We start from the raw sequence: 22,870 nt of genomic DNA on the forward strand, positions 1-22,870 counted from the left end.
TGAGACTCACAAACAATAGAAACAGGAAATGACTGAAGCGTTCTGTCCACTCACAAACAAGAAGTGCTGCTCAACACTTCCTGTAACCTGAAACCATCTTTTCTCAAACGTCGTCTAGTTTTGTGAAATGTTGTGGTTTAATTTGAAATGTTGTGTTTTGAGAAATGTTGGTGTGTTTTGACCCTCCAGGCCACCATAGATTAAAGGTGTGACATAACAAGTGACTGAAAAGGGTCAAACATAGCAGAACATTAACGTCAGCATGTTTTCCCACTATTTAAATATTTCAGTCAGGATGATGCGTTCAAGGTCAGTGGAGAGGAAATCTGTAACTGGATGACATTATTGCACGGGTCATAAATCCATCTAACAAATGATATAAAGTCATCTTATCTAATACGGTATCAATTAGAATAACTTTACCTTTTAGTTGCTCGTGCTAACTGTGCTGTTTGGCTAAATTTCGGTTCCAAGCTGCCAATATAATTCACATCTTTCTGCGTGTCTGTCATCAGCTGCTCACAACGACATGACAACGTTTTCTTTCATCTCCCCAGCATGCAGTCACCAGCCTTCAGGCCTCATTCTGTACTTCATCTACAACATGAAAGAAATCTTTTTTGTACTCATACAGTCAGTCAGATCCAAAGTGCAGGCGAAGAGGCAGACTGCTCACTATCTGCATTTTTCCTTCATGCTTCATGTCAGTCGCAGGAGAAACCCACAGCAAATCAGCAGCGACTCTGCGGTTCAGTGTCTTCAGCTGCTGCCATGGCAGGTGGAAAAGGAGCACTGAGCAGGTAAAAAGCCAGATATATCCCTCACGAGCTGGAGGAGAGCAAAGAAAAGCACATTTGATTATTTTTCATTCAGAAATACACTTAGTAGCCTTTATGCAGAATAGTTCATTTCAGAATAACATATTCTGCATCATATCGCTGGATTATAATTAATGACGCATTAATGTGTTCATCACTTTAATGTTTCAGCAGCTTTGTACACAAACATCCAGTTAATTTAAATTTTGTATTAATAATCTGAATCCGCAGAGTAACTAATCAAAGAAATGTAGTGGAGTTAAGAAATACTGCCTTCCAGAGTGTAGTGGAGTAGAAGTATTAAGTGGCATAAAATGGAAATACTCGTGTACAAGTACCTCTTCTTCCTCTTCTTCTTCTTCTTCTTCTTCTTCTTCTTCTCATCATCATCATTATTATTATTATTATTATTATTATTATTAGCTTTGTTTTATTGGTGACGTTTCCTTTAAGGGGCGTTTCAGGAAGTTTGTTGCTGCCAATAAAAAAAAAGTAACGTAACTTCTCGGAGGTCTTCATTCCCAGTTTGAGGAAGTGGACGCTGCTCCATGTTCTAGTTGACCAACAGGTAGATTGCAGCTATAATGGAGACAAATGTCTTCAGGGACTCCTCGCACCCTCCGAAATGACGCTTTCACCATGTTTTTCATCGCGTTGTTCTTTCAGTTCATCGTCCAAGGTAATTATTAACGCGTTAGCGGCCGGGCTTTCGTTTTTAGCTAGCTAACCAAGCTATTAGGCAATGTCCTTTACGTGTGTGTGCGTGTGTGTGTGAGAGAGAGAAATGGAGATGTTTCCTAAAATAAGACGAGCTAAGCTAAGATAAGATAACACAACACACCGGCCTCTGCCGCTAGACCTAAACAAACAGGTTATGTTTGATCATGGAAAGAGCTTTTAAGCTAGCACGCCAGACTCCATTAACAAATCACACTTTAAAGATTTCTTTCATCTCAGCGGAGTTGAACGTCGCTTAAAACATGATTTAATGTTACAGTTGATTCATGTGGTAAAATCGGCATAAAGTGAATCCATCATCAAGACTTAAATTGACTAAAATATGAAGTTGATTTGGCTGTTTTGGCGCTACGTTTGCTAAATGTTCAGGGTGAGAATTGGCTCGTCGCAGATCTGAAGTCAGTTTGTAATTTAAAATGACTTTTTATTAAAACGACTTAATTTGAAAAAAAAAACCTTTTAAAGTTAATTTCTTTTCTTTTCTTTTTTTTTTGAAAATCAGTTTTGTGAGAAATCTCACTTCTAACTGGCAGCTCACAGGAAACATGATTGATCTTATCATTTGTTGTTTGATTAAAAAAAAAAAATGGAGCCTTGATGACTCATTTTGGAGCTTCAGCTGTTTTTGGCTTAAAAGTTAGAGGCTGATAAAATGGCTTGGAAATGGTCAAACCTTCACAGAAATACACCTGAAAGCATCTGATGATGTGAGTGATGCCTCACCAGCTGGTTTGTCCATGTCCATTCCCATCTGTCACAGGACTTGCTGAGGTGCCGCCCGCACCGCCACAGAACGTCAGCATTGATAAATGGCTGCTGACGTGGACGCCCGCCACCGAGGAGACAAATACCACCTTCACCGTTCAGTACAGCCGGTGAGCTCTGCCGTGCTGCAGTGAATACAGTCTGCAGACGGTATTTTGGTCGGTAAACTCCTCCTGCTCTAAATCTCCTGCTCTTTCTGCTTCCCGCCCTCAGCTTTGACACCGAGTGGATAAACGTAGCCGCCTGTGTGCAGACACCTTCCCATTCGTGTGACGTCTCGTTCACCAAAGCCATGGACGAGCACGGCTGCGTGATGCTGCGAGTGCTAGCGGAGCGACGGGGGCTGAGCTCAGCGCCCGTCGAGGCCTGCAGCGGACACGGTGAGAGGCCTGCGAACGGAGCCGCCGCTCACCGTGGTAGGGCTTCAGTTTGTGCGTCGTCCACTCCAAGCTCTAAATGTTGTCAGCTTTGATGTTGTGATGCTCATGGTTCCACGTGTGGCCTTACATGAAGACCCCCGATAAGAACCCCGACAGTCTGACAGTCAGGAAATGATTGATTTCAGACTCTGAACCACATGACTTTTGCTTTCTATTTGCAGTAGCCTGCTAGCTGCTGCACACCTCTGCGTCTAAAAACAGCGGTTGTAGGTGTTAACCAGTCTAACCACAGTGTGAACCACACGGCGTGAAGTGTCACAGGCCTCACAAACCCACAGCGAGATCCTGACTTCACTGGAACCATTGTTACAGATCAAAGTTTTCGTATTTTAGACTCGTTTTCAGTCTGAAAGCTTGTCTGTGATCATGTGAGAGCTCACACCTGCAGCAGGTGACTGACTCTGTCTTTGTTGTGCTCTTCCAGGTGACTCGTGCACTCCTGAGTTCCGCCTGACTGCACAGCCCGGTTCTCTCACCGTACACCTGAGCAGGAACCACAGCCTGGCCGAGGAGCACGCTGACCACGCCAAACACAGGGTTTACTACGGCAGGGAGGGGGAGCCGCTGGAGGTGAGACGCTGCGTCTTCTGGTTTTAAGTGTTTGACACCAGCGCGGTCCAGCTTTCGACTCAGCTGGTACTCAGCAGGTGTTTGCCTGGATGCTTCCAGTCTGTCCAGTGTTACCAGTCCTTTGTTTCAGCAGGAAATATCAGCCTCCTGTGTGTCTGTAATAGACGTTAATCCAAACACCTTCCACTCCTCTGCAGCACTATGAGGACGACGTCTCTACAGTGTCCCTCCGTGGACTGCAGGAGGGACAGCGTTACTGTACCAGGGTGCAGTACATTTACATCAACGTGCCCATCGGACTGCCCAGCTGCACACGCTGCATGCTCATCCCCGAGTCAAGTAAGAGCGAGTTTGTCTTCCAGCCGACATCTCAGCAAAACTGCATCTGCAAACGGGATCAATCATCAATAATCAAGCTGTGTTCACACTGAGTCCGTGTGTTCATCTCCTTCATCCAATCATGTGTTCACAAAGTGTGAACCTCGCTCCTCACTCGTGTTGCTGAGTCAGATTCACAATCAACAGATATTTAGAAAAATCAGTGAAGCTGATGAGGAAAAACATTCAATATATTGACTTTAAGCTGTTTTCAGATGATCAGAGGATGATGATTCTGTATTTAATGCTGTATTATAACGTGTGTGTGTGTGCGCACGTTGCATTTCCCAGAAAAAGACTCGAAGCAGGCGGAGGTCGCGGTGTCCGTGGTGGTCGTCCTCGCCGTGATCGTGCTGACCCCCGCGTTGGTGTATGTGCTCCTCTTCCAGCGCAGGAGAATCAAGAAATGCCTGCAGCCCCCGTTGACGATCCCACGCGATGTGAGCATCAGCACACGCACCACGCTGTGTCACAAGCAGGCCTCAGCTGTCAATCATGACATCACACCGCCATTTATAACATCCAGTAACTTCCCGCTGAGAATAAAACAGTATTTGAATACCTTTGACTGTTTTTCTGATCTCCTCAGTTCCTCCTGGAGCCGTTTCCTGAGCATCATTATCCCATCATCCCCAGCAGCCCCAGTGAGGAGCACTGTGACATCATTTCCTCCGTAACTGTGGAGTAGTTCATAGACAGGAGGCAGCTGCCCTCCACCTGCACCCCCTGGATCGGACCTGACGGCTGAAGCCTCCACCTCTCTGCCAGCTGAAGACAGACTGTCTGACTTAGAGGGAAAACTGACCTGATGTACGTTTAACTTTGACTTCACGACAGAAAAAGGAAGAGAAGAGAAAGAGGTTGTTTTTTTAACAGAAAAGCTGAGCGTGCTCTGTTGCGTCTTTGCACCTTTTTACGAGCTGTCTGAAGTGCACTTATCCCAGCGGCCATGATCAGAAACAGTTAAACCCTCCTGAAGTCTCACAGCATCAGTGCGGTGTCCACGTTCACCTGCTTGACACTAGTCTTAGGGAAGAGCGCCGCAGGTCCGTCCTGAGCCGAGACCGCGGCTTTACACTAGTTCACTCTCTAACGTGCTGCTTTATCTTAACGTCACTTCATTTCTTTGCACTTTTGAACCAATGGCCCCAATTTTTAAGCTTTTCTCTGCATTAATGAATTCGATGAGCCGCGGCGTTGAACGCTCAGCATTAACTGCAGACACACAGGTGCTAACGCCTGAAGGCTGCAGCTGCGAGGATTCAGCCGCCAAAGACTGAGACGTACGTGGGCTCTCTGTGTGTGAGTGAAAAAAGTCCCACCGGTCGTGATGTCGTCCACCCTCGTCCTGGTTTTTATTCTTTGTGTTGTCTTTAAATGTTCTTTAGCTGTGAGCTAACAGACTAATGTGAGGACAGACAGTGTGGTGGTTTGGGCACCTACGCGAGGACGTCGTGTTGTTGCAGGTCAGCTGACTGCTCACCCATCAGGTGACCCTACAGGGTCAGTTCACCTGAAATATCAACGTGGCTCCTTATTTCAGGTGTCTAACCCTGCAGAGAGTTCTGTTTTTAAAAGTCCAGTTCCTCTCCAGAATCCACCTTCAGACAGTTTTAAAGGGCTTAATCTCTGCAGGATTGTGGGGTCTGTGGATTATCCAGATTAACTGGACACGCTCTGGAAAGATGCAATGCAGATGAAAGTTTTTAAATCCGATCTTTTAATGCATCGAGCACAAACTAAGCTTACTCGGCTGAGTCATACTGGGAGGCCGACACTTCTGAACCATCTCGAACTGGACTGATGAAAGTTAAACTCTCTGCTCGGATAGAAAACACCAAACCAGCCACCAGACGATCACATGACCCAACCTGCAGCTGCAGATAATTCTCCATGTTTGGGAACAATTCTGTAAGATCCACCGCCTCAGAATCTACACAGCAAGCCTCTGATGGAGAGAGGTTAAATCCTCCAGACTGTCGGCCAATCAGATATCAGTGTGTATTACCCTGTGACCAATCACAGTGAGGCTGCAGCAGCTGCAGCTACATGCAGGCTTCATAGGAAGAGGAAAAAACCTGATAAAAAAAAAAAAACTGTTTTCAGTGAATAAAACATCCCTGCATTTGTTGATTTGTTTGATTTTATTGCATTTTTTTTCTTTTCTTTTTTTTTTTACCATCGATGGATGAATTAATGTGTAATGTTTGATCATTCAGAGGTGTCAGCTTTGTGTTCACAGCTAAAAATCAATCAATCAATTAGCTCAAATGCGGCTTCAAAACCACACGTGTCATTTGAGATCAATAAAAGGATGAAAACTAAGATGGAAACCATGTGACAAATATCTAAAACATGATGTTTGACTTAGATCATCATTACTTCATACGTACTCCGAGCTGTGTAGAATGAGTATGAAGTACACGAGCAGGCTGTGGAGGCGTGAAAAGTCAAATGTTAACTGGCTTCAGTAAAAAAAAAAAAAAAAGCCAGAAGATTCAGTACTTTTACTTGAGTACTGTACACTTTCTAATTTCTTTTTTCAGTGTTGTACTTTTTACTGCAGTACATTCAAATTAAACACACAAAATCTAACATTCGGATGTATAATTACAGATAAAGATAAAACTACTTGAAGTATCTTTCTATGCTAATACTCTTGTACTACTCATTTGGACCGTGTGGCAGTCACAGAGGGAACAAACAGCACTCTGAGCAGGTGATTCAGATCGTCCAGCGTCCTCCAATAAAACATTTTATTTTTCACGTTCAAAGCTTCTGACAGGTCAGACATGAAAAATGGAGCTCAGAGAAGACGAGGAGGCACGCTGAATCCCACCTCCTCGTGCTGTCCTCCTCACTCTTACATGCAGGTCAAAGCTTTACACTTCAGGAGTATCTCCTTAAAAAATGATCTGTTGCACATGTGAGGAGTGAAGTCGTCTCATAAAAGTTACTACAGCAGTCTGAGCGCTTCACCACACCTCGTCATACTTAAATACTTCAAACGGCTACCGGAAAAATCCCGAGTACACTGAATACTTACATCTCACTTTACAGGACATTTTCTCGTAGAAACAAAGGACAAAGTACAAGAGGACAGAAGAGACTATTTAAAAAACACTTCATCCTGAGAACGACAGCGACTAATCTGTCAACAGGAAACTGACCCGAGTACGAATCAGAGCGACGGTACGCTGAGAAGCTCATCCGTCACCTGAAAGACGGTGAAATCCAGTGCATGAGCAGAGACAGCAGGAGGAGCAGGAGGAGGAGGAGGCTCCGCTCCTCACGTCCACGGGTCCGTCCTGACAGTGACTTCCCTTTGTGACTCGCAGCGAGACGACACTGCGGCCCTCCTCGCACTGAACGGACCGACGGACACTCGAGACACGATGGAAGTAAAAGAAGCTCCAGATCAGATCAGAGTTCCTCATTTAGATACAAACACTTCAAAGGGTTTTTCTCCAGGACAGCACAGAAACAGTTTGAACCAAACGAGTCATTTACAAAAGCCTCTAACACAAATAAGAACTAATGAGAGAGAGAGAGAGAGAGTGTGTGTGTGTGTGTGTGTGTGTAGCAGCACTGATGAGTTTCTATTTAAAAAGCAAATGCCAGTGATAAAATACTACAATTCATGTATTCAGGGTGGTTATAAAATATGTTGACTGACTCTGACTGACTGACTGAGTGTGTGTGTGTGTGTGTGTCAGTCAGTAATAGGACACTCTAACCCCATAAATCTTCAGTCCGGCCGAACTTGTAGATCAGAGTGCTGCAGAGAGAGGAGACAGGACGTCAGGACACGGCGGCCTCTGCGGCACAAACAGCTGTTTTTACAGTCATGCTCCACCTTTACCTGCGACCGCGGTGCTGAAGCACGACAGGCAGCAACACGGCACAGCGGTTACTGGATTGCATTAGAGTTTACAGGTGTGCCTAATAAAGTGGCCACTGAGTGTGTGGCGATGTAATGATTCGTGTTTCATCCACAGTGTGCTCTAACAAATATCTGAGTCACGCCCGTTCCTGGAAACGACGTGTTGCTGCCGGCATTTCCTGCTGATGACGGCGTGCTGTAGCTGCTCGTCTCTCTGCCTCTTTGTGTTTTTACTGAGGCACTCTCACAAACCTTATTTTTGGTACAATTTGCCTCATTTTCGTAGAATCAGTCCTGAAATGTGTTTCCTGTAAAAACACCACTTAAATGAGCCAATCGGTGAGCCCTTTTTATCTGTCCACGAATCCCTCTGCAGTTCCCTGATGGATCAACCAAACCAGACCCCTGATAGCGCTGTTTTAATGCTAACCCTCGAGAAAGCTAACCCTTGAGAAAGCTATTTTCAAGCTAACCCATGATAAAGCTAACCCTTGATGAAGCTAGCTTGGCTGATAAAGCTATTTTAATGCTGACCCATGATGAAGCTAACTCCCCTGATTGGAAAGCTAATCCTTGATGAAGCTATGGTTGATCCATCACAAGAGATTAAACATACAGAAGGTACTTCTGTTACCTTTCTCTGTAAATCAGCCTGTAATCATGGCAGACAGCAGATTTAGCACTGGATGGACTTTCAGCCATTAAAATAAATGTTGTGTCAAATTTAGCAGACTTCATCCAGATGAAAATGATGTCAGCGCTCTGTTTTAGTAAATCCTGGGTACCTGTAGTTTGCAGACAGGTGATGTTCTAATACCTGACTGCAGCTGACAAAGTGAATTTCAGTCCAGTTTTCGTGTCGTACTCACCTAAAAAAGATGAAGGCATTCTGAAAGAAGACCGCCAGCCCGGGCGCCACTTCCTTCTCTGAACAAAGAACCAGAGAAAAACAAAGACTCACAGCCAGTAACAGACGAATGGAGATGGATCTGTTCTGTGTGCACGACTGAGCCACGAGCAGCCTGACTGAGCTGACCTGAGGACAGAAGAACCGGCTGCTACAGAAGCATCTGTCCCACACTTTGACAGGTCAAACTGCAGCATGTGAGGACGGACCGTCTCCCCTCAAAGTGTGCAGTAATGAGCTGAACGGTGACAAATGGTGGACGAACTGCATTTCTGAAGTGCAGCTAAAGTTAATGTGAAGCAAGTGGAGCCTCCTGTTCTTTCACTCATTTAACCTTTATCAATAACCTGCTGCTCATATTTGGGACACTGCACTCGGCCATATTCAGATTTTGATAATATTCAGCTTGAAGGGATGTTGGTATGGTCTTGAGGACCATGACAGGGAGCACACGCCTAAAGGCATCACCAGGCTCTTAGCATGTGTTCATTGAAAGAACAGGCTCAGTGTGTCTCAGTCAGGTGTCCTAAGAGCACTGAAACAGGTTTTGTTTGCTGTGATCACTCCTCCTGTAAGTGACGGAGGACAACATCCACAAATCAAGTGTGACTCAAACAGCGTTCCTGTGTTTCATCATTAGAATTTCCCTCTTTGTCTCATTACGTCTCCACTGCAGATCAACAAAGAAACTCAAAAGAGGAACTGTGCTCTCAAATGTCTGTGACTTCAGAAGGCGAACCACTGAAGAGTCGCGTTAGATTGAAAGTGTTCAATGCATTCTTACACAGAACGATGAATCTGGATTGTGTAGTGAGAGATAAAATACGTGGGGGTGCACACACACATCAATGGAAGGCGGCACTCACTCGGCACCACGTAGCCTCCAAACAGGATCCAGATGGAGGCGATGAGAGAGCCGAACATCATCATGAAGCCGATGAACAGCCAGAGACGAGCTCCTGCGAGGACACGAACACGCCGGTCACTTTCATTAGCTCCCCTGTTACTCTTCACAGGGCGACGGCTGAACACACCCACCGTGACGTCAGCCAATCAGAGTGAAGCAGGCAGCGGCGCCCGCGCGGTACGATATGAACAGTATTTAAAATGCAAGACATGAAAACATCCAGAACCATCCACACGTTTCTGTGCACATAAAGCACCAAACACACACAGTCTGATGAGCAGAGCCAATTAAAACAGTAAACACACACACACACACACGCACACGCACATACACACACACACACGCACACGCTTTTTAATCATGTGGCTTGAAAGGAAGATGCATTCTGCTCCAGTTACGAAGTAAAACATCGTCTTATGTAAGTGGTCTCCATTAATCTGGAAATGAACGTGACGTAACTTCGACAGCCGCGTTTTGTTTTCAGGATTTGTCCTCATGAATAAATTCAATGGTTAAGCCGGCTGAGGACTCTGATGTCGCCCAGTCTGCTCTGTTATAACACCACAGCATTTTAACTGAGCCCGACAGGAAACCATAATCAAAGCCACGGCAGTGTCTAGAAGCGCGATCAGGGAGGACGGACTTCAATAAAAAAAAGTTAACGCAGACACGAGCACATGCATTTCCAATTATTGTTTTTATTCTGTTTCATTTTGGGGCAGTTTGAACTGATTTTATTTGGCAGAATGTTTTAATCCTGCTTCAAACACGCAGACTCAGAGATGAGGATGATATTATGGCAGTATAACGTTGAGTACATGTGACGTGTGGGTGCTTTCTCTTTTTGGAGCGTAGCTTGTGTTTTACTACGATTTGTGACGTTTTACTGTTCACTGTTCCTGGATCAGTGTCAAAGCTCCTGCTGCAAACTGAAACAACAACAGAACAGAAGCTAGTCACACTGACAAAGCTGTCGTTCTGATGTTTAGTGGGTGATGTTTACCATCTTAGCTTAGCGTGCTAGCATGTTGACATTTCCCACCTCATATCCAAAATCCAAATCAATCAAGTGTCAAACGTCTTTCCTGCAGCGAGACTGAAGTCAAACACGAAATGCACACAGACACACAGGTAGAGAAACACACCTGTCCTGCCGAGGCAGCCCTCTCCATACGTGTCTCCTCTCACCTGGCCGTTAGAAACTGCATTGATCCTGAAAATAAAAACAGTCAGCAGTGACACAAAGCCTTTCAGCGTGAGGCTTCAGAGTGAAAACATTTCACAGGCTGAGTCAGAGTAAAAGGCCGAGATGTGGGACGTGATCTGAAAGACAGGATGAAGGATCAACACCTCAGTGAGAGCAGAATATCTACACAGAGCTTCCTGTCTGTCTTCAGTTTCCATCACATCACCTGCTGCTTCACACTTTATTTCTCCTCACAGGTCTCATCCACATTCAATGCTCATGACGTACGTCTGTTACAGTTTATGGCACTAATGTCATCAATGAGCCAAAAACTGTCCCATCAATTCCAGGAGGCGTTTTTGAATCAAGCACTGATACTTCTGTTGTGCTGAAAACATTCAGATATGAACTAACACTTCTTCACGTGAGTCTTCCTCTGCAGAAGAAGTCTTTAAGAATCTTCATGTGCTGCAGCACAGAGCTTCTTCCTTCACTGCTTTCCACACATGAGCAAGCCTCTCTAATAAACACCACAGCAGACCTCGTCTGTCTTCACCTCCTGCTCGTCAGCTGAGCTCATCTGCTGCCTTCACACTCTGCTAAACTGTGAAAAAGACCATTTTCACAGGAGACACGTTGGCTCATCCACAGGCATCACTGATGACATTTAGCTGAGCTCGGTCCAGGTCCTGCTGTTCTGCATGCTGGTTCACCGTCTCTGCTCAATGGGACACAAGCTGTTTTTGTCTCCCTCAGTCTGGACGTCTTGTTCTTATATAAGAAGGGTTGGGGGTCTTTTACTTGTACGTGGCCCACTGTGTCTTAATCTGTCCCTCAGCCAACAACACAAAACCGACCAGCAACACACAAGACATGACACTTACATGAAGAACGCTATGGTGGAGAAGACGCCACATGTGTGGAAGGCGTGGTTCATCTCCTCCTGGGATGGATACGTCACGGCTGCATCAATCATGATCCACCAGCCGGTGAAGAACTGAGAACAGAGAGCACAGAGCTGAGATCTGACGCATCTGAACATGAGATGCAGCTGAGAGATGGAGGATTACAGATGGCAGAGTCCTAAAAGCTTCTTATGATCGATGCTGCGGAGAACACGCTGGTCCTGGAACAGCAGTGAGGAAGAGCTGCTCACAGATGGGCAAAGATTAATGAGGAGTAATCAGCCTCCGTACGATGCCATCCCAGCATACTGAACCAATTTAGGATATTCACACATTCCAGGAATGAACGGTGCAACTGCATGTTCACCTGCATCGACCAGCAGCTCAGGTGAAGGTTTCCTACCAATGAAAATAATAAAACAAATAGAAGACAAAATAAAAGTGCAAACTCTGATATAATCTGTCTTTTTTTGTCTTTTAGTGGATTCATCTTTGCAAACAAATAAACATGAGTGAAATCTGTGAGTTCAGCCAAACAGGAACGCTGGTCAGGTTCGTCCTGACTAACACGAGGAAGCGTGCAGCGTCTGTCTCCGTTCCTTCTCCAGGGGGTATAAAAGGTTTGCTAACTGAAAGAAGACGGCACCATTATCTCAATAAAGCTGCTGAACGAGTCCGACAGGAAACGGATGACAGACGGTTATCATGAGTCTGCATCTATGACTCATTCATAAACTGTTAGTTTAGTTAGTCAGTCTAGAAATGTAAAATCAGAACCGTAATACAAATCCACACAACTCATAGCTAGAGCCAGAACTTCCCATAAGCACCGGCTGCCAGCCAATCAGACGGCTGCTAATTTAAGTGGCGCCTGATTTATGACCACTAGCCTCCACTTCAACACAACGGCAGCAGGACGACAGAGGAAGTGTGTGTGTGTGTGTGTGTGTGTGTGTGTGTGTGTGTGTGTGTCAGCGGACATCCTCATTATAAAGACTGCTCAAAGTGCTGCATCTTCTGTATACTATTAATGAATGAATGTGTGAAGTGAACGAATGATCTTTATTCGTACTGTTTCTGCCGCTTTGCTCCATGAGTTAATGAATAATAACCAGAGGGCAGAGTTCACATGTGTGGTTCATCAAGCATCTTGCCAACGTAAACAGAGATGGTTTTCAATCATTAATTGGAAATTATTCTTCAGATGTGCATGCATGTATCACAGTTTAATTTCAATAACAAGGGGTTCATTGACAGTAAAATAAAATAACAGAAAGCACAGAGGACGTTAGATGCTGCTGGTGAGCTCATTTCAAGCTGTGTGCATTTCTTTAACTACTCTTTTCCTTCAAGTTTAAATTCCCAGCTGATTTTTCTTGCTGGATGAAAACACAACTAAAGACGTCACTGATGTAAAACAGTGACTGTGATGGCGGCTGCAGACAGTCAGGACCGGATCAGGACATCCCTGACTGATAATCAAACAGCTACAGGTGGTGCAGACGCTGTGGTCAACTTTCATTTAGTCTCTTTAAAGTGAGAGACAAATCCAAAGCGCTTTCTCACCAGGATTCTTCCAAAAACAAGCCATGTAAGACACGTGTTTATTGGTCTGGACTGTTTACCGTGCTGTTAATTCTCTTTGTGAGCTGAATGCAAACACAGTGCAAAGCAGATCCACACAGCTCAAACTAGCACCGGTGCCTTTGACTGTGGCCGGAGCGATTACATTTAAATACACTGTTTTTGTCACACAGAACTGAAGTTGGTCTGAAGACTCAGCAGTAAACAGTGCGTCACTCTGACATTTCAGCCGTCACTCATTCAGACACTCTGCGTTCTGTTTGACCCACTGACCAGAACTCCAGCGGCAATAGACGCCACCGCGTTCCTCCTCTCCCCCCAGTCGATGCACTCCCACTCTGGCCAGCGGAAGTTATCCAGGAAGCCAGCCATCCTTTGTTTCCTGTGATGCTTCTCTGCGCAGGTGAAGCGGTCCTCCTCCTGACTCCGTAGGTGTCCACACCTGCTTCACCTGTTGTTCTCAGACTGGAGGCTGTTCTGCTTCTGGCTTGGATCAGTCACTCAGTCGATGGAGCCTGTAAATGATGAATACGTTCATGTCTTGTTAACATCTTCTGTACACACCCTGTTCTTAGTTTTTCAGCTGGGCAAAATCCATTTAACAAGCAGCTCTTATATATATATATATATATATGTATTTACTGGGTGACAAGTATGCCGAATTACTGAACGAATAACACTCATTAAAGTTTTTATGAGACACAGGCCTGCAAATAAGCAAAATACTAGAATATCTTAACTCGACATTTAATGAACGGAGTTTTGCATCGGCGTTACTGACAACGGCTGTTACAAACCAGAATCCGGCTACTAGCTAGATTAAGCTAGCTCTAGTGTTAGCCTAACTATACTGCCAATGTTGTTTGCCCACAGCTGCGCTATTTTAATAATAAGAAAACGACTGCCTGTTCTTTGTAATGCACCATTAGTGGTTTAATAACCTTAACACCTAAACTAAATCTCCCGGGCTGTGTCAAAGCTATATTAACGTTAGTTAGCTAACGGTGGCTAACGGAACGTTGCCCGTCCTCCTGAAGCTGCGTCTTGTTTATAACACGTGAAGGCAGCTGACGGCACGCAAACATCAACTATGAGCTGAATAACACAGACAACTCAGTTATAATCTGCATAAAATGTTTGACGTGAGGGGATACGTGCAGTTGCCCACCTTGTCAAGTGGCCGAGGTTGCTTTCAGTTTCCATTGACAAGCTGGAATCGGCTCTTCTTCTTCCCCGTTGTTCATTGACGTCTTCTTTTTCTTCTTCTTGACATCTTATGGCAGATGGCAAACAACGCATTGACGCAATACCGCCACCAACAGTCTGAGCAAATTACAGCATCTCCTCAACTCTGATTTAATTTCATTGCTCCGATGTATGAACGGTCATACATCGCACAGGCACAGGCACCGTAAAGCAAATCAAATCAAAAGATCGCACCTGATCTCACCTGTCCATTCTGTCTTTTCTATGTAAAGCTTCTTGTAAAGAACTTTGAGCTGCAACTCCTGTATGAAAGATGCCATACAAATAAAGTTTATTATAATTGTTGTTGTTGTTGCTGTTGCTGTTGTTGTTGTGCATTTATTTTTCAGAGTCAGATTAGAAGAGAAGAATCATTTGTAACAACTATTTCTTAGAAGGAAAAAGGCGATTGTATGGCACTAACGTGTCACGTCACTAAAGCAGAGGATCCAGACAGACTTCCAGAAGTCAGCGATGTGTTGATCGGTGAAGCCTCGGCAGGCCGACTCCTCTGCTCGGGGCGGGGAGCTCAGCAGAGGGGGTGGGTGTGTCAGGGGAGGGCTCAGCTTGTTATTGAGGAAGTCGCAGAAGACAAACACAGACACTTGAGAACATCTCGGTTGCTGATTCTCCACTGAAGCGACGCTTTCAGACCTACAAAGCTGAGAAATGGTGTGACTGATCATCAACGGTGAGTCCAGGCCGACCTGTAGACTGCAGAACGAGTCGTGTGTCAAGAGTCACTGATGAAGCTGATAACAGTCCTCTCAGCCTGATCAGGCATTAATCTCAATGATTCAAACTAAAAGCCTTGGCTCTGACCAAAGCTTCTAAATCAGTCTGTTCCTGAAGTACCCAAAACGAGTGAAGAGGACAGACAGATGTGTCTGCTGGCTGACACAGTGACGCATTTGTCTGTCAGGAAGCGCAGCGCTGTGCTCGGCTGCTATGAAAGGCCTCGCTCACATCTCATGAACGAGACGAAGAGATAAGTTTTCTGACAGTTCGAGGCTCAGACACGACCTTTGGCTCTTCATTTCTCTGCACTGTGGGTTGGTGAATGCCGGAAAAGTCGATGCTTCAATGAGACTTTAATCATGAGGTTTGTGGGGTTCGTCTGAAAGCGTCACATTTTTCTCTCCATAATAATGAAAACTGTGCTGGAACAGGTCAAACTCCCTGAACACACTGCTCCTCTGACACCCCCATTAAGATAAGAGTCGCAGAAGAAGTTGATTTTTCAAAGAGTGATTACATTTGAAGAAGCACTTCATACTCATTTTTAAGGGTCAATCAACAAAAACTTTCTATAATCCAAGTCCATAGTGCTCTTTACTTACAGTATACAGTGTGTGTATATATATACAGATAGATAAATCATTGCTGAAGCTAAGTGTACAGTGAGTGCACATATATATTTGCATATTACTGTATGTATATAAATATGTGTTTCACTAAGTTAACGAAACACTGAACGTTTCTAATGAACAAAAGTAAATTACAAACATTTACTCATTGAAGAAACTCAGCTGAACTCCGCTGAGGTAGTGAATGTCAAACAGGTGTTGACCTTCAGGAGACTCCACTGGAACCATGATGCTGTGCAGTTTTCGTGAACGCTGATACGTTTGAAGGCGAAGCGGTTTGTGTTGCAGACGTTCATGTTGTTCTTGTCGCAGCCTGCAGGTTCGTGGTGCAGAAGATCCAGGCTGCAGTGAGAGGCGAGCCGCGGCCGAAGGAAGCAGGCACCGCAGCATGTAGGCAGGAAAAAGGTGGGTTTGGTACAAATGATCCAAGAGTCCAAATCCAGGTGCTACTGGACAACCTGCAAGAGAATACTGCCCTTAAATCAAGAGCCGATTCACAGAAACATGAAGCAGTTTCTGAAAATCAGTGAGGCATTCAGAGAGGCTGTTTTCAGGCATTGAGCTTTGAGCAGGTGTGTGTTTCCAGGTGTTGGCCGATCAGGAATGACAGTTAAATGTGCAGTGAAGTCACCTGGTTGAACCATCAGTATAAAAGGTGAACAGCTGCTATGACTGTGTCAAAGTGGTTAAAGTATTGATCGACAGCGCTGCAGGCGGCAGCTGCAAAACCTCTGCAGTCTAATCCTTCAGGGCAACTGTACAATGTAAGAACCACCGTGATAATATGAGGACTGAAAATATCTGCAGAGGCAGCAGAGAAACAAGCAAGTGGAACCAGAATATTTCCACATCTAACTCAGTGAATCACAGGTTTAACTCAACCAAAGCAGAGCTGGTGACAGATTAACCAGGACGGTTTGGTGAGTCTTATTCTGCTTCTGTCGAGGTTGAACGACGTGTCTGCTATGATTATGGTAAAATTGCTGTTTTTGTCAATGGAGTCTGGTGGCTTTAAGGAGAGAAATGTATCAGCTGTTTCTGCTTAAACAAAAAGGATCTTGAGTCACTTAGTTTGACACAAAAACATGAGAAAATCTGCGTCTTTAGGTGCTAAATGTTGCACTTTCTTCACCTTTGATCTGCAGAGTTATTCATAAAAAAAGAAAGGATAAGTGTCTTTTACACATTTCATTTCCAGATTCTGCCGGTTCAGCAGCTGTGGTCCATCCTGCTCCCCCTGACACTGACAAAGCGTTTACAGTCTGTAATTAAAATGACAAACATTTACAAAAGAGGACATATTTAGCCCTTCATTCAACTGTTTGCCCAAATGATCCTGTTACTCGCCGAGCAGCACCAGTGCTCCACATGTCCACTGTCTTCTCACTGAGGCTGACTCTGATTTGACAGCAGTAATCCCGTCAGATCTGAGGGCTCAGCTCTTTGTTCCCTCCCTGGCATGCTTCCTTTATTCTCCTTCATCCTGTTTTATCCTCTTTCTGTATCCTCGTCTTGTGCATGTCACACTGTTGACAACGAGTCGGCCCATGTTTATTTAATGAGGGCTTCGGTTTAGTGTGGTAGTGTGGTGGTTTAGCCTCCTCCTCCGCTTTGGAAGGCCTGCAGAAACTGGCCAGTAAACACAGAATAATGAGGCCGTGCTCAGCCAAAGGCAGCCTGACAACCCAACAGATCCACAGCTGCCTGCTGTTACTTAGAGGAGAAGGCTGGAGTTAGTATCACTGTGAGGAGCTGCCAGTCAGAGCTAACAGCTAACAGAGCGCCGAATACAGAACATCAGCAGACACCAGATCCTTCACTTCAAACTTCACACAGGGAAACCAAGCAGGACCATATTTTGGGGGTTTGAAGTATTTCTGTCAGTTGTTTTGTAAGTGAACGATCTTTCCATCCCGCCTCCGTCTGTCTGCAGAGCAAAGGGAAGGCAGGATGAGCTCCGAGGAGCCGGCCCTCATTTCCCAGCCGACGGAGGAGGTGGACGTCCTGCGGAAGGAGGAGTGTGGGTCCTGAAACTAAGCTGAGAGCTGGAGGGCAGAGTGGAGGGTCCACAGCGAGACGAACACACACAAACACACGTCCCAGAGGTCGTCTTCTTCAGGTCGACACTTTAATGAAACGAGCTGATGAGCTGTGAGGCTTCATCATGCTTTCAAACAACAAATTCAATTTCAATTTCAACGATCCCCCGACATCGAAGTCACGCTGGCTGCATGCCGTTCTGTTCAAATCATTCCACTCTGCTGATTTGTTTTTATCATCCTGGTCACAAGCTTCATCGCTTCGCTCGCTCCATCGATTTCTTCCACAATCTCACCCGACACACGAACACAGACACGAACATCCACAAAGATTCAGACTCTGTTGAACTCCCAGCTGCTTCCAGCTCTCGGCTCTCTGCCCCTCATCCAGTCCGAGCTGGCAGACTGAATGAAAGCCTGATCACCAACTCCCCAGCAGAGGAGCTGATCAGTCTGGATGAACATGAGAGACTCTGCCACATCATATATTCATGTATTCTCTTCCTTTTCTCTGTCACTGTAATACTCTTCAGTAAAAAGGGCATTTTCTTCTGTTCTGTCTGTGAGTTCCTGCATCAAAGTGTTCTGAAACATACAAACATATGTGAATATGTGAACCAAGTTCAGCTACGACACGCTCTCCATCTGCTGTCCCTGAGCAGGAAAACACTGCATGATACAAGTCACAGAATGTAAACCTGAAATACATCGAAAAGACAGACGGATCGAGAGGACATGAGAGGAGAGCATCATTTTGCATGAGGACGTCAGTGTAGGCAGTTAAAAATGTCTTAATATCACACTGAATTTGGAGGTTTGATGTTACAGACGAGCATTTCCTTCATGGTTGCTCAGACTTTAAGCTGTTCAAGCTGGAAATTTAACGCCAACTCAGGCCGATCTCCAACGTTCACCACAGACCACCTCTGTGTTTACGTAGCACATCTATTAGTTTGATTTCTACACGCAGAAACTGCTTCAAACACCCAGAATGAGCGCTGCTCTAATGGAGGCTGCAGGGAGGAAAGTTCGTTTTGCAGCCGGTGTTTCCTCAGAGCTCTGAACCGGAGCTTCTTCCACCGGCTTTAATGTGATTTCCACACAGATGCTAATCCACAGCGCTGGTGTCATGTCTCAGTGTTTTAAAGCAGAGGGTGAACTCTGGAGAGGTGGCTGTGGTGTTGTGACGCAGAGGACGGCCTGTGTGTCCTGTTTATAACACTGAGCGTGTCCGCTCGTGAAATCTGTAATTTAGCAGCATTTATCTGCACTTTCTCCTTTCAACGCTCTCCCGCTGTCCATTTTCTGCCCACGCTGGTCGGCCGAGCTCACACAGGAGGGGCTGATGGTCTGCAGATGGGAGGGGATCAATCTGCTCACATTTCAGTGTTAATGCTGCCCTGACACTCACAGCCAATCAGCAGACCAGGCCACCGCAGGTATAAAACAATGGTGGAAATCTACCTCGATTTTCTGAAAACTCTTTAAAATTTGTGTTAAGTTTGGTTGGAAAGTTGCTGTCGGAGGAGCCTGTTTTCAGATTAAAGGTTTCTGGTGTTTCTCTGCTGAGTGAGCAGCAGCTCCTGGAGGTAAGTCTCATGAAGGAGCTTCCCGGCAGAGAATCAGGCTTTTTGATCAGTTTGTATCTGATGCTGCTGCTGCACACTGCAGGAAACAATATTTCAGTCACAACAACAGACTGGTCACAGATCTGCTATCTGCTGAAGACGCTTTGAACCCCGGATATGAATTTTTTTTTATTCAGACCGTAACGTACACTTGATTCATGTGTGATATGGTAAATAGAAGACGTTCATCTCAGCACAGCTCAGAGAACAAACATCCATCCTCACGTTGTATATATATTTTCTCCTCACGTCTCCAGTGTGATTGCTGTGTTGATGAGAAGCTGCTTTGCTTGGTTATGACAGACCTCTTCCTGCAGCCTGCAGCTGCTGGTTGCTTATTACACCTTGAGTATTGAAGCAGTCACCTGTGGACGTCTGTCTTACAGCATCACTGAAGTTCAGGCTTTACTTTTCTCTGCACACACCTTGATACGACTCCATCAGCCCTGTTTCTGTTTGCATTGCACAGAGTCACAATCACTGTTTGCTCCACGAGTGAAATGTGGTTTCATCGCTGCAAACAATCTGCTGAGCTGCGAGCTGACGTCTGTTAATTAGGAGCATCCTTGTAATGAGATTTAATACGCTGCTGCTCTTCTTGGAGGGTAGATGCCCCATTATGATCTCCTACAGACAGAAATTAAACAGAAGGCTGTTTAATCTGCTGATTGATCACCAAAACACAAACACAGCTGAGCGATGACAGCAGCAACACAGAGGAGCAGGAGGAAGGATGGAGGTGATGGAGACGTCCATCTGCTGACGCTCTGCGAGGAAACACACACGGGGAGTTTCTCTCTGAACGGCTCCGAGCATTCATGTGCTTGTCGTGGCGGTGAGTGATGACAGCGTCTCCGTCTGCTGATGAAGCTCTAAATCACATGAATTTCCTCTCAGCGCTGTCAAGATAAGTCAGTTTAGAGATCCATTTCCTGCCGCCATCCCTCTGCAGAACTGCAAGCGTCCCCTTGTTTCCAAAACACACAATCCCACATTCACAGACACACTGTGATTGGTCAGCTGTGTGCAGGCAAGAAAGTGAAACACCATGAACGTCTTCCAGGAGAGACTGTCTGAAAACACGTGCCGCTGTCTCCATATTTAAAAGAGATGCGTCACATGGGTTGTTAAGGAGGCCATCTTGATGTAAAGAAGTGCCTCTAGATAAGATCTGATGCCTGAAAACGGTGCTTTCGCTGACCTCTGGTGGCTGAACTCTTCACCTCGCTCACTTGAATTTCCTGCAGTGCTCAGGTGGAAAGAAAGAATCAGGTGCAGCAAGTATTGGACACACTTTTGTTCCCTTTTCCCGTATTTTGCACCTCAGAATTGCAGCTTGCAGCGGGCCACAGATCCGGAGGAAATATCCCACAATCCTCTGCTGTCACCGGTTCTCACACTCAGGACGTGGAGTCAGGAAGGTGTCATGAGCGGCAGGTGTTCGCCCCTGTGCCCCTGAAGTGGAGACACGTAACGAAGATGTTTAGAACTTTTAGATCTTTTATGACGCAGACACCTTCACTGCCTGACGGGGTCTCAGCGGTCTCCACGCGTCTTTGCAAACAGCAAACACACGTCTGCATGAACGCTCATGAGGTGTGTTTCAGGCGTGTAAGCAGCCTCAGATTAGCCTCCCAGGCTAACGATGCTAATCTCACACAGATCCATCAGAGCCAGCCGTGTCAGAAAGTGCCTCGAACGTAGAAACGTAACAGACGTTTGCTTTGATTTCTCCTCAGTGAAACTTTGTGGGAGCAGACAGATGTTTTCATAATGTGACGTTCAAAAGGATTTTCATGTGGATTAAAAAGGTTTTGCAGGTTGGCAGCAGAGTGAGATGAAGAGCAGCCGTGTGTGTGTGTGTGTGCAGTTTTCTTATATCTATTTGAATGTTTCTGACAGCGTGTCAGCGTGCTGCTCCTTGTGGTCCGGTCACGCCGGGGACTCCTCCTGTCCTCCTCCTCCTCCTGTTGTTGTGAATGAAACACTGATCTCCTCTGCAGAGCAGGTATGTTGTCATAGGCTTGTTGCCATAGCTACCAGTGAGAGGATGAATTACAGTTCAGGAGGTCCAGTCTGAAGGATGACTGACACAAAGACGTCACACAGCACCTTCAGCCAGCCTCTGCCTCCTCTGTTGGTCCTTATGTCTGCCCCCGTGTCCTCTGTCTGTCTGCTGTCTGTCTCCCGCTCTACCTGTATGATTGTGTGAGTGGACACAGGTGTGCTGAGATTGCCATTGGCTGCATCCCATCCTCCCATCCATCCTCATCCCCCCCACACACACACACAGTTAATCTGCTGTGGCCTGGAGCCTGCTCCTCCTCTCCCTGCCCCCCCCCCCTCGGGCCACACACACACACACACACACAGGTGACCTTGTGTGTTCTGAATGACGGAGTGAGCGTGTTCGCTGTGTTTGGCAGCTCTCTCCCGCTCTATCACACCTGCGAGGGGGACATATCACACCTTTGTCATCCTCACAGGTGCATCGAGTACAGTCCCGTAATTCCTCCCACGTGTGTGACATCTTCATCTGAAGCTGGATCAGCCGTCAGCCCGCTTTCCTCTGTGTTTGGATGGTTTGGAGTTTGGATTTGCTGTCCAAATACTACGAAGAAATTCAGCATTAAAGTAAAAAATAAATAAGTGTGGAAATGGAAGTAGAAATACAATCAAGGCACAGGCGGCTGCTGAAAACACCTCAATTCAAACTGAACGTGTTCTTTTCTGGATTTCTGACTCCATGATGACGTGATGAAGGTTTTTAAGTTGCAGTGAGAAGCTGAATGTGACTCAGACGCATTCAAATCAGCAGAATCAATCATCTTCATCATCCTTCATCATTTTAAGTCACATTCAGGGACAGACGGCAGCTGTTTGAACAAAGTGCTGCTTGAAAAGCAGGAAACCAGCAGCAGCAGCAGCAGCAGCAGGGTGCAGACATCTGAGGGAGAAGATCGTCTGTTTGTTTACAGGAAAATAACAACAAACAGGAAGTAGATCTGGAAAATAATTCAGCACAGTGAAGCAGAGAACGAGACTCTGCAGCCTCCTGTCTGTCTGCCCCCCTCCTCTCTCTCTCCCTCCTCTCTCTCTCTCTCTCTCTCTCTCTCTCTCTCTCTCCTGTGGTCTCCTCCGTGTATTTCTGCCTCCTCTCTCTCCCGCTCCTCTCCCTCTCCTCGCTCCCGCTCCTCTCTCTCCCTCTCACTCTCTCTCTCTCTTTCTCTCTCACTCTCTCTCTCTCTCCTCTCTCTCTCTCTCTTTCTCTCTCACTCTCTCTCTCTCTCCTCTCTCTCTCTCTCTCTCTCTCTCTCTCTCTCTCTCTCCTGTGGTCTCCGTGTATTTCTGCCTCCTCTCTCTCTCTCCTCTCTCTCTCTCTCTCTCTCTCTCTGTTCGCTCCTCTCTCTCTCCCTCTCCTCTCTCTCTCTCTCTCTCTCTCTCTCTCTCTCCTGTGGTCTCCTCCGTGTATTTCTGCCTCCTCTCTCTCTCTCTCTCTCTCTCTCTCTC

The 22,870-nt window shown here is 45.8% G+C and overlaps 2 protein-coding genes and 1 long non-coding RNA gene across 4 annotated transcripts; 2 read left to right on the top strand and 1 right to left on the bottom strand.

Annotated features, from left to right (window-relative positions):
• The first annotated feature begins 1,282 nt into the window (after positions 1 to 1,282).
• Positions 1,283 to 6,032, top strand: ifngr2 (interferon gamma receptor 2). Of its 2 annotated transcripts, none has more exons than XM_076746779.1 (7): positions 1,283 to 1,497; positions 2,317 to 2,431; positions 2,535 to 2,701; positions 3,186 to 3,331; positions 3,529 to 3,670; positions 4,001 to 4,149; positions 4,299 to 6,032. In XM_076746779.1, exons 1-7 carry the CDS (start codon positions 1,413 to 1,415, stop codon positions 4,395 to 4,397), a joined length of 903 nt encoding a protein of 300 aa, XP_076602894.1. In that variant the 5' UTR covers positions 1,283 to 1,412; the 3' UTR covers positions 4,398 to 6,032. The 2 variants fall into 2 exon arrangements, with proteins under 2 accessions (XP_076602894.1, XP_076602893.1); XM_076746778.1 differs by having other exon boundaries at positions 1,327 to 1,497; positions 2,535 to 2,737; positions 4,299 to 6,030.
• A 400-nt stretch (positions 6,033 to 6,432) lies between these two features.
• On the bottom strand, positions 6,433 to 14,339 carry LOC143330309 (transmembrane protein 50B-like). Its single transcript, XM_076746780.1, has 7 exons — positions 14,250 to 14,339; positions 13,355 to 13,596; positions 11,477 to 11,589; positions 10,552 to 10,619; positions 9,366 to 9,458; positions 8,462 to 8,519; positions 6,433 to 7,487 (listed from the first exon to the last, which is right to left on the bottom strand). Exons 2-7 carry the CDS (start codon positions 13,451 to 13,453, stop codon positions 7,442 to 7,444), a joined length of 477 nt encoding a protein of 158 aa, XP_076602895.1. The 5' UTR covers positions 13,454 to 13,596; positions 14,250 to 14,339; the 3' UTR covers positions 6,433 to 7,441.
• Positions 14,340 to 14,898: 559 nt separating this feature from the next.
• LOC143330535 (uncharacterized) lies at positions 14,899 to 18,286 on the top strand. The gene is made up of 3 exons (XR_013077964.1): positions 14,899 to 15,017; positions 16,006 to 16,098; positions 17,627 to 18,286. It is a non-coding gene; the product is annotated as an uncharacterized LOC143330535 (long non-coding RNA).
• Positions 18,287 to 22,870: the final 4,584 nt, after the last annotated feature.

This window comes from Chaetodon auriga, chromosome 13 (assembly GCF_051107435.1).
Source record: "Chaetodon auriga isolate fChaAug3 chromosome 13, fChaAug3.hap1, whole genome shotgun sequence".
Classification (NCBI taxonomy): domain Eukaryota; kingdom Metazoa; phylum Chordata; class Actinopteri; order Chaetodontiformes; family Chaetodontidae; genus Chaetodon; species Chaetodon auriga.